Genomic DNA, 17,533 nt, shown 5'->3' on the forward strand with positions numbered 1-17,533 from the left:
GGCACAACAATGCAGCTATATCTCTGGTGATACATTAACAGTTTCTTCAGAGAACATATATTGTGAAAAAAATAAAATAATTTTTGAATAACAAAAATACCTCTCATTGAAGGTCTCTTGTCTGGCGTAATTTTGTAAACTTCCTTCATCAATTAAGAATTTCATTCTTTCAAAGAATGAAGCTGTGATCGCTGGCGGTTGTTTTCTTAACAAAATATCGGTTGGTTTTGGTGCTGATACACACAATTGGCTCGTTCTACACGCTGGGTTTAAACAACATTCAGGGTCTTGACAGTCAATTAATCCATCTAAAAAATTAAATTTAAAATATAACTTCTTATGAAATAAAAAAATTATGTTTACCTTTATCATTATCCCTATTATCCTCACAACTTTGTTCAAGTAATACACTACAATCTCTTCCATCCCACCCATGATCGCAATTACAGTACCAAGCTCCTTCCAACGACATTTTACAATGTCCATGGTTTGAACAACTATTCGGGCATCCTTCCATGGTGCAATGTTTTCCATTCCATCCAGTGACACATAAACACGTTCCGTTTTTACATTGACCATGTTCGTTACATCGAATATCACATTGTTTTAAGTTGCAGTATTCCCCAGACCATCCAGGATCGCATTGGCACGATTCTGAAACGCAATGTCCGTGTTGTCCGCAATCCAAATCGCAAAGTTCTTTAGAGCAATCATCTCCGGACCAACGAGCTTCGCAAGTGCACGTTTGCGTATCTAAATCGAACGTCCCATGACCTGAACAATCCGGAAGACACTGTAAAGCGTCTTTATCCATTTGGCTGCAATCCACGCCTTTCCATCCTTTTTTGCATATGCAAGTTCCTTCCAAACAATATCCGTGTGCGTTACAGGTTGGATGAGGACAGTCAACTTTATAATAAATGTAAATTTAATTAGAATATTGAACATATTGAGATTTTTTTTGTAATTGAGATAATTGTTAGTACATAAAGAGAAATAAATTTTGTTTATTTGTACCTTCTTCGCAAAATTTGCCTTTATAACCTCGAACGCATTGACATTTTCCGTTCGAGCAATGACCATGCCCATTACAATCAGGTACCTCACATTCGTCATGCCTTAAGGAACATTCCTTGCCTTTCCATCCGGGATTGCACTGGCATTCTCCGTTAATGTACTCTCCCCTTTGACTGCATAGAACCGGGCAAACACCTAATAAAAGGTAACATGCATAAGCTCAACCCGGTTATTGGCCACATTGAGGTGTTAGAAGTAGTTTGTGTTTATGGTTAGTTTGATCGTAAGTGTAAGTTAGAGTCACTTACTTTCGCTGCAATCGTCTCCTCCAAAACCGGGATTACACTGACAATGGCCCATTAGACATTCCCCTTTTCCGCTACAACCATTAGGACAATTGTGGGTCATATCGTCTGCTACTGCTGCAACGAAACTGATTTCTTGTGGATCGCCGTCGTCGTTATACAATGATAGGAACCAATGACCTTGCTCCATGTAATGGGTTACTTCTTTCTTCACAGAAGACTATAATAATAACAAATTAAATTAAAATATAATTTTATTAAAAATTAGAATTTATTGATGAACTTACATAAGACGCTCGGGTAGTTCGAGCTTTAAATCCACTAAGGACTTCCAGAATATGATACTGGGTGTGTGTGGGAAGGGCATTTCTTCTGGCATATACACCTATACTCGCACCTCTGGGAATGTTATAATCAAATTTGACATAAGCAGCTTCGGACTGGTAAAACTGCATGTTCCAATAACCATAGGGTGGAATTTCTTTAGATAATCTTTGCCCCAACGAAATTTGAGCGAATGTTGTGCCATCCGGCGGAAAAGATTTTGCAGGAAATGTCCTTGCGCCTGTTTAAAAAATCTCCATTAACAAACTTATTTTTATTTTACTAATTCTTGTTTAAGCATCAATTTTAATTAAATAAATTAAGATATTAGTACGCTAAAGCTCTAATGTGCTGAAATCTAAATAAAAAGTGATATCAGGTCAAAGCGGTTTCTTGATCATTCTGCTTTCATTTTCAGGGGGATTAATCCGTAGGCGTTCAGCGTTAGTCGGCGAAGGCAAAAGTGGCGTCGATTTATCGTACCTTCGAGGATCAGAATGGTTGGAGGTGGAGGTGTAGTGGTCATATCGGAACATGAGGACCATGTTGTCCACTCCGTAGTGGTGGAAGCGGCTTCGGTGGTTACCTCTGTCTCATTTTCTAATAAAAAGGAATTGTTAATCGCGTCGTAATCGAGAGCGATCTCTTTAGAGTAGTCCTTCTTAAAAAAATCGGGATCATCCATGCACGGGCAAGAGCATTGGCATTCGCCGCCCCATCGGTCGGAAGACTCTATCGGGGTTTCTTTTATAGGATGGTCAAGCTTTGTTAAAGCTGAAGGGATCAGATGAACGTCGGAATTATGGATGACGTCCGGGTTTTCCTTGGAATCCGTGGGGACGGATACGGAAAGAACGTAGACGTTTTGGGATGAGGGGTTTTTGGAGTCAGGATCGGTTGATATTGTAACGTTAACAGTTATTTTCTTTGAAATTTGATTTTTGATAGTTGGGACGTCGATGTATTGTATAGAAGGGGGTTTAGTTGGGGTGTTCACATCAAAATCATGCACCGAATTAGTTTCTACAAATTTTTTTGGATTCATTTTAGATTCAACGTTATCAAGAGCAGAAAGGTTAAGATCTGTTAGTTCTTTAGAAAGATCGTGTGCGATGTTTGGTTTTTCGGTAACTTCGATTAAATCGTCCATTAAAATCGTTGTCACATCATTTTCTTCGGTGCTTATTGTATTTAAATTTTCCCATTCCGAATCTTCTTCTTCAGGAATGAATTCGTTGAAGATATCTTCTACGGTTGGAATGGAGGCATCGTCGTCTTCGTGGGTAGTTTCTTCTTCGCTATTGATGGTTGTGGTGTAGTCATGCAAAGGTGCAGAAGTATCATGCTCGATAGTTGAAAATGTGGAACCGTTTAGATCGGAATCATCATGCCTGTTATTCACATCTCTACGTTTTCTAGCTACAACTCCGTAATTACCTCCGCTACTACTGCTCGGCCTGGGTTTGCTGGATGTCGACAGGTTGGTTTCGGATGTTGTGGCCTTCGGTGCTAAAACCTCCGTGTTCTCGTCCACCACCACTGTGCAGGCGTTGGAGTTTTGATATGACCAGTTCAGCACGCCTGACACTGGAATTTTTGAAAGGGGGGTTAATTAGAACAGAGAACGGCCGAAACGTTCGAGGTATAATTAATTTCTTCGTTATGCACGGCCTAATTGTTAGGTTCAGACGGGTTCAATTTGTTCCGCATAATTTTGTAAATTGTTACCTTACAATAGGGCGGACCAGGTTTCTTCTGGCGGACAAGCGTAATGGCTTTGTGTGCCTTTGTGGACTTAATGAGCGGTTCTTAGCGTGTAGATGTGTTTTGATTAGGAGTGTTTTTATTTTCCTTTGTACTAGGAATATTTTTATATGGGGAGTGGTTATTTTTGGATTGCTTTGTTCGTTTTAATAATAAATATGACAAGAAAAATTTAAATCTGACGAAAAAACATTATTATTATAAAAACTAAATATAAAATTTTTATTTGGTTTAAAAACATATTTTCGAATTAAAAACCCAAATAACATCTCTATTTTTCTTTTTTTTTTCAATACGGATTCCCATAAATATTTAACGATGCCATTAGAGCCCATCGAATAACGAGCCATTTTTTTTTGATCACACTAGAATATCAACCACCTGTCAAATCTGGGGCAGACATTAAACCGGGGTGTTAACTTTTGGATAGTTTCCTATCAACGCTTTTAAAAATTTATAGCTTACACAAAGATTTGCGTTGTTATTTGTCCACGGTAATAAATCATACGATAAGGTTTTATAGCCATCTATAAATAACGAAATGAAATCATTGCTCCTTAATTGGCATCAATATAATTGTAAATGTATTATTATTGTTTTAGTTTTAATCTAAGAAAAAAACGTTTACCTAAAATGCAAGCAATTGCGGCGATCATGATGAAAGATACGATCATAAGAGCTATGGCGGTGCATTTCCACGTGCACTTCGACGCCAGACCTTTCCTAAAGTGGAATCTGCTTCCGGGAGGGAAATGGCTGGATGCAGGTCGATGTAAGTTGTTTCGGACTGGCAAAACGGGAACGGGTGTTCCATACGGGATTGCTCCTAGCCTGTCTGGATTTTTGATGTCCTTGGAAGGACTGCTGCAGGACGAATTCGACTTATAGTCCATGGTGGTATTCTTCGGATGATCTGAAACGAAAACAATCGGAATAAGTTGTCGTTTGAAAGATTCGAAACATGAGACAGTCGATTTCCAACGGAAATTGAAAACATCTCTGGTCGTGATTTTAAATTGAAAACTGCTTAGTTCGACCGAAAGACTTAATTACTTTTATGTCATCCACGATACATACTACAAAGTTAATTAAATGGTCCTCAATAACAAAAAGCAACTACTAAAAATAGATTGAATTTATCTATTCCATAATGACATGAATTCAACACTCGATTTTTGCGTACGTATCTAGAAGCAGTTGTGACAACTGTTCTAGCATCCTGTTTGTTTATGTAAATCGCACGAATGTAGATCGAAAATTGTCACCATCACAATGGACATTACGAGAGAGAGCGCATAGTTTATCGTCGCTATGTGTTATCATCTCGCGAAGGACGCGTTTTTACAATTGAAATCTGTCAGCGCCGGATACGGCAATTTCCTATTTTATTAATTAGACTGATTACACTTATCTTGCCGCAGACGCACACCCGGGGAGCGCTGTTTTAACGAAACTGCAACCATGTTGCGTAAAAGGAGACTGATTTCTAGTGAGTCACCGGACTAAATTTGGTCAATTGTATGCGTTAATTAATACAATTGGGTCGGAGGCGCGTAGACCACACATAAAATATTGGTTACTACATTTACACATCGGATTGGGGATGTTGACGTAGTTTTAGAATTATGTATGAGGTTATCAATATTTTTTCAACGTTATTGAATAACGTCAACATGATCGCGTATTAATAATGAATTAATGTTTACGTAAACTTCAGAGGCAATAAAAGTCAATTTTGCGCTCGGGAGTTGTGTTTTCCCGATAACGCGAACGTTGTTTAGGTTAAAACCTGCACGTACATTCAGTTAAAAACGGACGCAACCTTAATATTTGCAGTTAATTACGTAGGTGTTTGCAAACTGCCGCGGCGAAAAGCGACGGTATCGCATTAAACAAAACACGGACCCGTATTGCGACAACAGACGCAGCTGTTACGTGGTTTTGAAGTTTTCAAACGGCTGAAACGGCCAATGTGGTACGTGTTGGGTTTTGTCGAAATGGATAAACACGAGGACGGAGATATTCGTTTTTGGACGATCGACGTTTTCCTTGTTTTTTATATCGTATTTCATTCACGTTTCGTTTTCTATCTTCGATCGTCAGCATGAATGAACCCGTTCAGTTCACATACATCGGGGAGTTGTAAACACTGTAAACAAACACCATATGGCTGGCCGCTTAAAAAGAACCGCTTAATCACTATACCCTACTTATCAATTGAAAATCAGAGAGATTTTTGCTTGTTCGTAACAACTTATGTAAATATTAGTTCGATTAAGTTTTTTTAATGAACTATTTCGTTTCAAACTCGTCAATATGTAGTTAATATATTATTCAGGCAAGATATAAAATTGGGGGGACAATAAAGGGGTCTATTTTAATCTGACCTAAATGTCGTTCTAAGCAATATCGATTCGGGGTTGAGTTTGAATTAATTATAGGGTTGCATTTACGTACATTTAATCCAACATGACGTTTATCATACTAAAGCGAAGGGAAGCATTAATGAAATAAAAAAATGTCTATCAAAGAGAAATGTTTTATGTATGTTTATGCGGATTAAAAAGAGTTTTTGTGAAGGTTTTATGTAATTAACAGAGATTACATCATAACTTTAATTCAAAAAAAAATAAATGTTATTTTTTAACAGAAACATCAAGCATTTGTGTTTATTCTTATAGCTAAGATAAAGAATTTATGTCATTTGGGTACATATTTAATTAACGATAAGATTTTTATTTAAAATATCCAACAAGTTAAAATCCTAATTCTTAGATAACATAAAATGAATTTATAAATCCATAATAAGTTTTGCGTTTCCGTTAGATACCATATACGTTTTATGTACCCACACACACTTACTTAAGTAGTGGGTGAAAATACGAAATGTGAGCGTAGGTGGGCTTATTATTATCGATAACGCGTAGTTATGAAATTTTTTGAAGTTTAGAGGCGTGGGAAAGAATGTGGTACCTAAGCCTTTGAGGGTTCCCTTGGTAAAGATTCGTGATCACAGCGAGTCACGAACAAGTTTCAACTATAATCTTATCTAAATTGCTTCTTTGTCATGCCTAATTATTTAAATGAGCTTTAGGATTTTCGCTCGGCCAAATAAGGATCCGGCGTGCGCATCTGCTGGACTAACTGCGAGATTTAAACGGCTCGCAAGTTCTAACTCGCATATGAGATGGTTGAATCGGCGCGTTTGAATGCCGATTTGAATTCCAGAATGTTTGCGGAAGTTAAACATTTACTCAAGTCCTTATTTACCTCTTATAATGTACATATCCGAATCGAGATGATAAATAAAAAAACGTTATTTAAATATATTTAACACACAAGGAAAACTCAACACAGATTTTATTTTTTTTTAATCACAAATAATTTTTGCAATAAAACACAGCACTTGGTTCTCATTGAGAATCATATCACACTATCAGTTCTTTAACGCAACAACGTTCCAGGCGGAAAGGTGAAGATATCGAACCGTTCCATCCTCACAGGTCGAGGTCCCGCTGTCGACTGGCTTTCGTGGATTCCCTCCGGAGTTTGGACGTGCCCGTCTGCTGTCCCTCTCTTTCCCATCTTTATCCCACCCCTTTTTCAGTCGACGGCCTTTTGTGTCATCTTCGCCTTGAAATCCGCCCGGACCTTCTCTGTCGTGGGGCTCTCCTCACCATTTGTTAGAAAAATTACGTGTAGCCTCCGATTTCGACCAGATATGCGATTGACAAGGCGTTGGAGGCGAACGGAATCGTCAAAAAGACCGATTCTCTTGTCAATTTTCCCCCTAAATACTCCACGGATCCTGAAAAACCCTTACAACATAACGCGTTTTGTGAAGGACAGAAACTGAAATTCTGACGAGACAAAGACTTCGAAGATTTTTCGTTCTTTCTTTTATTCAGTTCATCTTATATTTTTTTTTTGGATTCGAGAGAAGTCCGTAATAAATTATAAGATTTTTTGGGTTATTTTTCATTTTCTCTTAAAATAGAGTTAGAGATTGAGGAAAAATTTGATTAGATATATATGATATTGTTTAATGTTGTGCTGTAATTCGTTGTTCGTATTTGTTGCCACGAAGAGGTTTAGTCGTAAACTTACTAAGGGTGCCTCCCGGAATGTAAACGTTTCCCGAGGGTGTACGGACGAGGCAGGAGGGTTCGAAGTCTTGGCCTGGATCTGGAGGCGGGGCAGTTGCCAATCGGCCGTTCAGCCTGCTCATGGTTGGGTTGCGCGGGGGCACATCTGGCGGCCTACTGGTGGCGCTGTCTAACAAGCAACCTAGAACAACCAAAAGAACCACTCTGTACACTACTATTTGGTGTTAAAAGAAATTTTGTTGATATGTATTCGGTCGCCAAATCTACCTAAAGTTTTTTTAACGGATGGAGGGAAAGAAAGGGTTGAAGGGAGTTGTAATAAAAGGTTCGTGGATCATTACGGTGCCACGGTCACAAAACCGGAACGGCTTTTTTGTTCTTTTTGCCCCGTTTTCGCTTTCGAGTACATGGGGTGGGTTTTTTTAGACCGATGTTTTTACCGAATTAATGCAGATGGCAACGCAGGGACTTGTAATTTTGTTAACATCCTTCGGTGGGCACCCTCTGTGTGCTTTTTATTTTGTAAAGTCGCTGCACGTAGCTTTCCACCATTAAGATCTACTTCCGTTCGACCTGCCTATGTAATAAATAATACACGGCTGGTTAATAATTTTACCAATTTAAATAAAACCTACATAAATATCGGTTGCACTCCGGATATCGGAAATATACAAGCGTCAAACTGAGTTTAATAAACATGTTTCGATTAAAAAAAGAACAAGTTGAATTGAAAATAAACTTTCTCAAACACAATCCATCAATTTGACGTGTTTCTTCTACGATCGCGCGCAAAGACAATCGACAATATAAATTATTATACGTAATGGTTTTTTCTTATTGAAATCGCGGCCGATTCGAATGATTTATCGAGAAACAAGCTCGCCTCTATATTTGGTGGCGAACGATCGGCAAACAGACAGATAAACAACGCGCTGATCACGTGATGGCGGTCTATTCCCGGTGTTCAGTAATAAACGACCTATCGAATCGAATTAATTCATTCCCAGCTTTAATTACCTTTGTTCTACCGCTGTTTCATTAGCCAGACCGTATGTGGAATGGTACGCGGACGTTTTCGATAAGGACGAACGACGAACTAAGTGGAAACGCTGGGAAAGAAAAAGGCCGGATTACATTTGTTCTCGTCGCTTTTATCTCCAATCTTCCAACTGGTACTTGTACGCAACAGTAGCAGGAATATCCTAAGAGCAAGATTAGTTTTTTTTATGTTGGCTGAGTTAAGAGTGTTTTGAAATCCTGTCTAACGATTCCAACTCGCGTTATTGGCCATGTCGAGAGTGGAGACCGATATCAACACCGGATCTGTTCTTTGTCCTCTTCCTTTATCTGGGACGTTCACTTAACTCTACGCACAAAGACACGCAGCTAAGAATACTTTATGGCCTTATATTTATCTGAAATTACGGACCATGTTTCTGTTATTTTCTTTTGGTATATCTTTGTAGTTTATCTATTCATTTCTTTGTTTGTTAACATCAGCCTAATCAAAGATACTTTTCTAAAAATCTTAACAATAATCAAAGAATAAAGGAGTGTTTATTTTTTTTTGCGAGTGAGTGATTCACTAGCACCTTTTTCGTCGATTACAGCAAAGACGTTTTGGTAAAACGGTCGCGTGCACGTTCGGAAACGGATTTTTTCAATGGCGAATTAAAAATGCGACTCGCGTCGCAGCCGCTCCGACTCGTGTCCGTGTCAGGGAGTTTTTCCCGACGAACGATAGAATATGCGGGGGGCACATTAGCATATAAAGCACGGTCATCGCTTCCAAATCAACCGTTTGACGTTTTTTTCGCTGTTTCCACATCTGCTAATCGATCGGCAACGAACGACTTTTTTACAACACCAAATCGTATTGTCACAGCGACCTCTAACGAACAAAGCAGTGTTTAAAACTCTATTAACTGGTTATTTTCAATCAGACCCATTTTCAAACAAGTCCCCTTCCGATAAAATTCAATAACGAGCCGAGATTATTTAAGTCCTTATCAATTAAGTAATCACTTCACTAAATTTTATTCTTGAGAAAGCTGTCACATAAACGTCTCGTTATCGCTTAATTAGTTGTTTATCTAAGATTGTAAGGAATTCCATTCAATTTAGTTGTAAGGAATATATGTTAGGGGTCTACTTTCTTGGGGGCAATTGAGTTTTCGCGGGATGAAGTCGGATCGGTTAGAATAACGTCGTCGTCCTCGCAAAGTGGCGCGTGTTTTCGTTCAATTTCTGTTTGAAAGGAGCAAAGTGCATCGGGCAAACATCCCATCTATATATATTTTTCTTGCGGCTTATCGGCCCGAACGACGGGGTGGGCCTTGGCCAATTTTTATTTGCACAAGGCCTTCCAGGGAACATGTAAAATAAACCGCACCCTAAAAGGCTAGTAAAATGAATAAATATTTACCGAATTCCATGGGACCTAACCAATAGTTTACCCCAAGACACCTTATAAAAATGTATACAATTTAGTTTGGCAATGATATCAGGCTATAAATAAAAATTCAAATTATTTTTTTTTTATATTAAAGTTAGAATGTTAGAATGACTTCCATTCAATTCCACGATTTTGCAGATATTTATCAACCTAATCGATGATTACATGACCTTTCTGATTAGGTAAAGCATCATGTTGGTGTTTCGTTCAGTATTCTAAGCTTTGTATTAGGTCTATGTTTTTTGCGACATCCGAGTCTACATCTTTCAGAGAATCTAAAGTGTATTTTTCTTTTTCAGTTCACCCTTATTTCCCTCTTAAAACACGCAAAGAATGATACAAATATGGCTGGAAACTGCTAGAAATAGGAGACTGCATACGAAAGGTTAATAGAACCGACTCATTTTGTAACCCAACTCCTCCGCTAATCGATGTACTGGGTGGTAATTCTAATTAGTTTTGTCATGTGGTGTAATGCTTACTAATAATAATAATGTATTTTTTCGGTATTCTAGAATATGAATGAAAAAGGAGAAGACTTGGACGAATGTGGAGACAAAATAAAGAGGAACTCGGATCGGAAATATGTATATAGACACACAAATTGGTATCAGCTTGTCAAAACGGTGAGCCAATTTTAATCATTACCGTAAGTATCAAATGATAAAATACCTAAAGTGAAATAACATATTATGTCGTTGTCAACTACTTCAAGTCATTACAGCCGCGCAAAAACCAGTTACTGCAACAACCTTTTAATTAGATTCAATGTTAAATCGCTGTTTTCGACGTACGAAGTGAACAACTATTCAGGAACAAATCTCGTCGTCATGCATTATTGAGATTATGGGATTACCATTTTCTTAGAGGTAACGTAAGTAGGGTTGTAATTAAGGGGTTGTTTAATAACGCAATACCACAATTTCTAGAAGTCTAATTTTTGATAGAGGAGTGAAATTAACTATAATAATAAAAGGATAATTGCAGAATTTTTGATCTTGTGGATTTGGTTATATCTTGCCTAAGCGAGTGGTTTGGAAAAATGATAATATTGCTGTTATGGTACGGGAATATCTGTGGGTTGCTGTAGATAAAGTCCTCTAGTAATTTCCATCTACACTCAGTCATTCAAAGGGCAAAGCTATATTTGTCGTTAAAGTCCAACAAAATTCACCTTTTGCTTTGTTCAATGTTTCCAGAACCACTAGATACTAGTACAAAAGTTAAGTTTTGAAAACATATTTGTTTGTCATAAGGTTCTAATATCAACCTAATCCAAATATTTGGATTTTCTAATGGAAGATATTTGGACTTTCTTGTTGTCTACAGTACAAGTCAAAATAGGAGATTGCCAAAATGATTATGAATGTGAGAAGAAATAGAAATTGATACTCGTCAATGCGTAAGAGTATGTATTTGATTTTGGAAGCATGGCACATATCGTCACAGAAAGTCCATGTCAGAACATACAATCAGCGAATTTGATTTGGGAACTTGGTATCACAGATTAGTGCTTTCTTAATTCCTTGATTGTATAATGATTCTTGGTGTCGAATAATGATGTATTGCGTACACCAACTTTATAAATCTGTAAGGAGTGAACAAATCACCGCTAAGCTGACATTAATTGTCTTTATAGGTATATTCATTGCCTTAAAAAGTTCAAAAATTAGTATCAAAACAATCAAATTCTTCAAAACTTTGTCTTAATAACTTTCATATCACGTGGATATTTAGTCTTAATTCATTTCTCGTTTTGTTGCAAAAAAAAAAGTTTTATCTGCTATTAAATGTATTCTATGAACTTCTCCTTCAATTATGTTTCTTTGAATCGTACCGGAAATGGGTAAATCCGAATGGATCAACAAAAGAAAATCGTATTTAATCCGGAAAACAAAGTTTCGGATTACCTATTAACACGTGACAGGAAGCGACCGGCACCGTTCGCAATACAACGCAAAAACCGTGTGTAGTTCGTATACAAGAGGTTGTTGCGATATCGGAAACATAATATGCGCCCCGTTTTAAAGGGACTCACTTTGGGTACCTATTAATCTCGAAAAGAACATAACCGCTTGAGTGGACGACATTGGGACAGCTGGTGCGGATTCTTCTTATTTTCTCCTGTGCGACCAGATGATCATCGCCGCGCTCCTTTGAGTCAAGTAGAAATGCGATTATGAGGGGCCCTGGTTAGACACTCAGGTAGCTACTTAACAATGCCCTTTCGCGCTGTTATTCTTTCGTAGTCGTCCGCAGCGAACGTCGGCTATTGTTGCGAGAGTGCGGAGCACTCCTAGCCCTAATCCAGCGTGCTCTTTCGTATTTTTACTGTGGGATTAGTGCTGGCTCGGAACTAGCGGCGCTTTGTGCAACTTACAAATTTCTCTGATGCACCATAAATCGCGTTTATGCCGTTCAAAGGGATGCGATTTCCAAGTCCCAATTAAAACTTTCAGTTGTGGACACGTTTTAACCATTATAACAAATTCCCCAATTTAAGAATAAATAAATTTTATAAATTTTATTTAAAAATACCAATAAAAGAATTATTATTATTTTAAAAAATAACTATAATACATACATAGAATTTTATGTGTTGCACAGGTAAACGTTATGAAGATAATAAAAACGGTTGCGTTAACATTAGTTCTGTTAAAATGAGCATGATTTCAACACGGTTGGTTAGTACAATAAAAGGTAATCCCATAACCAGGAACTGTTACAATTTCAATATGGTAGCGCGCTCGAGACAAAATCCAATAACAATTAACGTATTTCATGGTAAAAACCGGCTCAAAAGACGCGCAAATTCCAATTTTAATTAGCCGACCTTTATTTCCATAAAGGGTTGCGCTCTTTACCGCCCCTTGATGAAATTAGCGACAGTAGACGTTAGGGCTTTTTGTCCCTCGGCCCGGAGAGGTCTCGGTTGTTGCCCTAAACGAATTTCAGTTTCCAATTAAGAGGTTCGCGGAAATCCCGATTCCTGTTGGTCCCCACGGACAACGCACTAAAAATTGCGATTTAAACAGACCCCCGGTTAATCCGTCGGACGTTACAATTTAATTTCGTGAAGACAAAAAAGTTTTTTGCCGGAGAAAAAAACTGTATAATAAACAACACCGCGCCCGTCGTTTTCCTCCGTACTTTTTGGGTTTCATCAGGCCTTTTTTCTTTGTCGCCGTTCCCCAAGAAACTTCTTAAGAAGTTTGTTTTAAAACTCCTCCACCGTTCGGCTACAATAGTAATTTCATTAGGTCTGTTCCAAGCGCCCCGCCCCCGTATGCAGCCCCCAATTAAAACAACAATAGAATTTTCAGTCCGCGGAAGAACGAGATCGACGCTGAATATTTTAACGGTTCGCCCCAAGAGCTGAATTATAAGATGGCAGGATGAATAGGTGGCACCGGGTTTAATTGGAATCCGGCGCCTTTATTGCCCCCTCAGCCCTTCGGTCTCCTTTGACTCAGACTTCTCGAAGAAACGCGAAAAAATTCAAGCTCAATGCGGAAAACTCAGGTACGAACGGTTCACGCACCCTTTTTTCAAACGCCTTTAATTACGCCCTGCCACCATCACAGCCCGCAAGAAAAAAACGAATAGAGGGATGTAATTAAAGAGGGCGAATAATTAAATACCACCCTTCGAACGTCTGCCACCGAAATATTTCCAATTGCTGGAATTGGAAAAAGCAGTCGTAAATTTTAACCACCTTTACCTGCCATCAAGATTTATGTGGTCCCGTGTCAGAAAACCGTCATAATTAGAGTCGTCTGTTCGGCTACTAATCATTCTAAAATATATCATTAATAAATATTTTTCTTCATTTATTAGGGTTTTTGAATCTATTATATTAAGCATGAAAATTTTTTGAATATTAAAGCGTAATTTTAAACTAAGATCATTAAAGTAACACTATCGCTCTCTAATCTTAATTAGTCACAAGGGTTAACGTTTCTGTCTAAATTATCATTTTTATTTGACCCCATTAAGTCTAAAACGAATCGTTTTTCCCCATCTATTTGTTTTTAACCTCGTGTACGTGTCAAATCACTAGTTTAAATAGATTAACCCCCGAAGCTTGTCACTGGCTTTCTTCTTGGGTGGCACGAATGTGAGAAAACCATCACGACCATATGTTTTATGTCCTATGGATTTTTTGTTGTCTTCACTCCGACGTTAAGTGGGCGTATTTTCTATTTCCATTATTTTTTCCATTGGAGTGTAAAAATTTGTATAATGAGATGGGTATTATTAAAATTTTTGATATCTAGCTGAGAATAGGACTGGTTGTGATCGTTAAAACACCTAAAATCAGTAAACAAACAAGAGGCTTGTGTGGTGAGGGGTCAAATATCGACGAAACCCCGCTGTCTCAGGTAGAACTATAGGGTGAATTTACAGGCCGACAAAAGAGGCACTAAGGGTTATTTATATTCGAAGTAGAAGATGATTCTTCAGTAATGTTTTTCTGGTGTCTTAAACGCCTTCTTTTTTCGACATGGGTGGTTGCTTTTGTTTCCAAGAAAGTGTATGCTTTTACAAGTCATTATAAAACCATTACTAAGAAACTAGGAATAATTAAATATATGTCACTTGTTTTTAGAGTATATTTGGAACAAACAAATTAATTTGTAACGATATATTTAAGGAGGTTAAACGAAGCCTTTCATACCACTTACGTCACACTGCCTCGGTTGGGTTGGTATCGTAGCACTTTGTGTAATTCTAAAAGAGAACCTTATGCCTCTAAATACGTTTAGCCTCGTTTCTTCCATTTTCCCGGGGCCGCACCCGTTACTCAAACCCGTCTTTTTCTTTGTTCTCCATTCGCGTAAAGCGGACGATAATTTGTCAAAGACGCTACCTGCATTTGTGCAACAACACGTTTACCTCTGGGGAAACGATTTTGTTTGTTTTCTGCTCTTGCGATTTCGTGTTCCTGGGAGCGATATTAATCTTATAGTCTTTTTAAAGCGACTCCGCATTCCTCAGGGATTTCTATCACTTTAAGATGTTAAGGTGACACCTGGTACATTTTTAATAATCCCGCCACGGTCTAATTGATAATACCCTTGAGGTCTTATACCGGTTTTGATAATCGATTAGATTCAACGCTGCGGGTGTCTTAAAAGGCTTAGAAATAAAACATTTCGTTCGATTAAAATACGAACCGTAAAAATTAATTTATTGTTTCAACCGTGAAACAACTTTCTTTGTCTTGCGTAGAGTTGGTTTTAATTTTTCACTTCGCTATTACTAATTGTGTACGAGGGACGACCGTCTGGTAATTTGTTCTTGAGGGACAAAAGAAAACCGTAATAACAGAGCAGGTAGCGCGGAATTGCAAAGACGAGAGCAAATTTAACCGTGACGAGGGAAAAGCGACAAAGGGGCCAACAGTAGCCCGGCTTTGACACCCCGCCAAATGAAAATAAATCGTCTCTTTCCTAGCGCTAGCTTTTCGTGGAAAAAGCTGCGAGAAAGCTCGCAAAAACCGTAACCCTTCACGGTCGGAACTGGGGCAATATGGACCTCTGTACCTTCCGAAAGCTAACGGGACCAACTGTTTGTAATCTCTTATTGATTTCCCAGTTGTCTTTGTTCCTGGAAGTGTATTTTTGTATTTTTTTGCAAAGGGTTCGAAGTGTTGAAACCGTTACTACATCATAAATCATTCGATACAAAAACAAGAAATGTAAAGGAAAATTTTTAATGAAATTGTAGTTAAAAATACATTCGGAAGAAGTTATCTCCATGAAATTTGAATGTAGGCGTTGCAGAGTGAGAACTATTTATACATTATCGTCTAAATTGATCCCCGCTACGGCGTGACAAGCGATAATGCGACCACAGTCGTAAAATAAACAAGGCGTAGGAAGTCGAACGAATTTGGTGGTTATACACGCGCGTTCCTTTCCGGATCAAGCCTAACAAAACCACATAAAAATCTCGGGCATAAAAGGAGATGGAAACCACCCTGTGTCCGAATGCCACCAACCTTAAAACAGCTATAAATTCAAAAGGAGATAAAACACATTTTGTATAGGTTTCTTTAGGAGTAATGAGCCAGGTTGCGGGCAAACATAGCGGCCATTGTGTCTATCTTTTGTATAATTGATAATGGTGGAAGCTAAAACAGGTGTCATTGCAAACTTTACAACGGCCAGTGTATAATTAAGGAATGTTTTTGTGTTCTTAATAAAAATTTTAACTTTCAACGTATTATTTTCTGTGTTGTATGAATATATATAGCGAAGTTCTCGCTTAACCCTCTTCATGGGTCATGGTTTATTCATTTCCCCGCCTTTACAATCTTTTGTTTGAACTTTTTTTGCCTTAATTGATAAAAAGTCTTAAAATTTTTTTAGGTAGCTATAAGTTATTTTAGAATGGCACTAAATCTTATCTTCATCCGTTTTCGCCCATGCAAAAAAAATGAATGTATTCAGGGGACGGTGTCAAAACTTCTTCCCCATTCAACCCCCGCTAACATTTCGGGTTTTTATCTCTCGTTTAAAAATGCATCACATCTGCTTCATGGTTTATCCGTTTTCAATCCGCACTTATCGCTAAAAGTAGAGAGAGGGCGCTGGCCGATGAATGTTTTATGCCGGATGTGCTCTAGGCGCGATTTCGTACTTTCCTGGTCGTAACAAAGTAATGCTTTAGTTTAGTATTTAACAGTTGGTGCAAAGGAATTATTCGTACAAAAATAACAATTTTAAAGGAAATTGACAGGTAAATGGTAAAGCTAACACCCTTTATCTCGGTTGATGAGTCAGTTTCCTTTAAAAGTTCATTGTGTTTCCGTCGTTTGGACATTTAACTTTGGTGCGACTTGTGACGACTTTTTCAATGGAACAACGAGGATTTAGTTAAGCCCCCCGTTCGACTTTTCCACTTCTGAAAGGGGTTAAACTCGCTTTATGGGATTTTTACTGTTGCCCTACTTACGGCGAAAGGGCGTTATAAATTTTTGCAACTTTCTCCCTGGCATGGCGTCTTTATTACTTGTAAAGTTTCGCGGAAGGATTCGGTTTCGAAAGGTTTCCAAAATTCGCACATTGTTTTAACGGTGCGTCTATTTTTATTACACAGGATGAACGGGTTACCTTCTTAGAGGCTCATAGTGCTTCAGGGAAGGTTAGTTTTACGGTGCCTTTACCAGAGATTTACGAGCTTTTCGTTGTGGGCGTAATGAAAGTGGGCAATTTAGAGGGAGCCACACTGTTAGAATGTAAGTTTATGTAACAGTTACAGTTTAGCATTACTTTCCAAAAAAAAATTGAAACATCCCACTTCGTTTTAATTACACACATTCCCAAACGGGCGAACTAAAAACACGTTCCTCCTTTGCCGAAAAACTCCGCATACTACCTCGTTTATTTTTTCTTTTAGGCCGAAAAAAGCGCCCTAATTACACATATCTCCTTACACGACAGCATCCAACAAATTAGGCGTCGTAACGGTGGTCTTCTTCCACGAACCGACAAAAACCAGCGGCCCATCGAAGACAAATTAAATATCCATTTTCTTGTTCTTTTTCTCGTCGATCC

The 17,533-nt window shown here is 38.2% G+C and overlaps 1 protein-coding gene across 15 annotated transcripts in view; it reads right to left on the minus strand.

Annotated features, from left to right (window-relative positions):
- The window catches only part of LOC111414393 (teneurin transmembrane protein Ten-m), a 149,677-nt gene that overhangs the window by 7,825 nt on the left and 124,319 nt on the right, over window positions 1-17,533 (minus strand). For 6 of the 15 annotated variants that reach the window (XM_023045716.2, XM_071200056.1, XM_071200057.1 and 3 more), the window contains 8 exons: window positions 7,518-7,697; window positions 4,039-4,323; window positions 2,130-3,233; window positions 1,610-1,887; window positions 1,326-1,542; window positions 1,018-1,212; window positions 364-909; window positions 101-308 (listed from right to left, as the gene is read on the minus strand). In XM_023045716.2, the coding sequence (XP_022901484.2) occupies window positions 101-308; window positions 364-909; window positions 1,018-1,212; window positions 1,326-1,542; window positions 1,610-1,887; window positions 2,130-3,233; window positions 4,039-4,323; window positions 7,518-7,697 (3,013 nt within the window). Of the gene's footprint in view, window positions 1-100; window positions 309-363; window positions 910-1,017; window positions 1,213-1,325; window positions 1,543-1,609; window positions 1,888-2,129; window positions 3,234-4,038; window positions 4,324-4,487; window positions 4,576-6,680; window positions 6,960-7,517; window positions 7,698-8,533; window positions 8,549-17,533 lie in introns of those variants that run through there. The other 9 variants (XM_071200061.1, XM_023045722.2, XM_023045717.2 and 6 more) reach the window with 7 other exon arrangements.

This window comes from Onthophagus taurus, chromosome 11 (assembly GCF_036711975.1).
Source record: "Onthophagus taurus isolate NC chromosome 11, IU_Otau_3.0, whole genome shotgun sequence".
Taxonomy (NCBI): domain Eukaryota; kingdom Metazoa; phylum Arthropoda; class Insecta; order Coleoptera; family Scarabaeidae; genus Onthophagus; species Onthophagus taurus.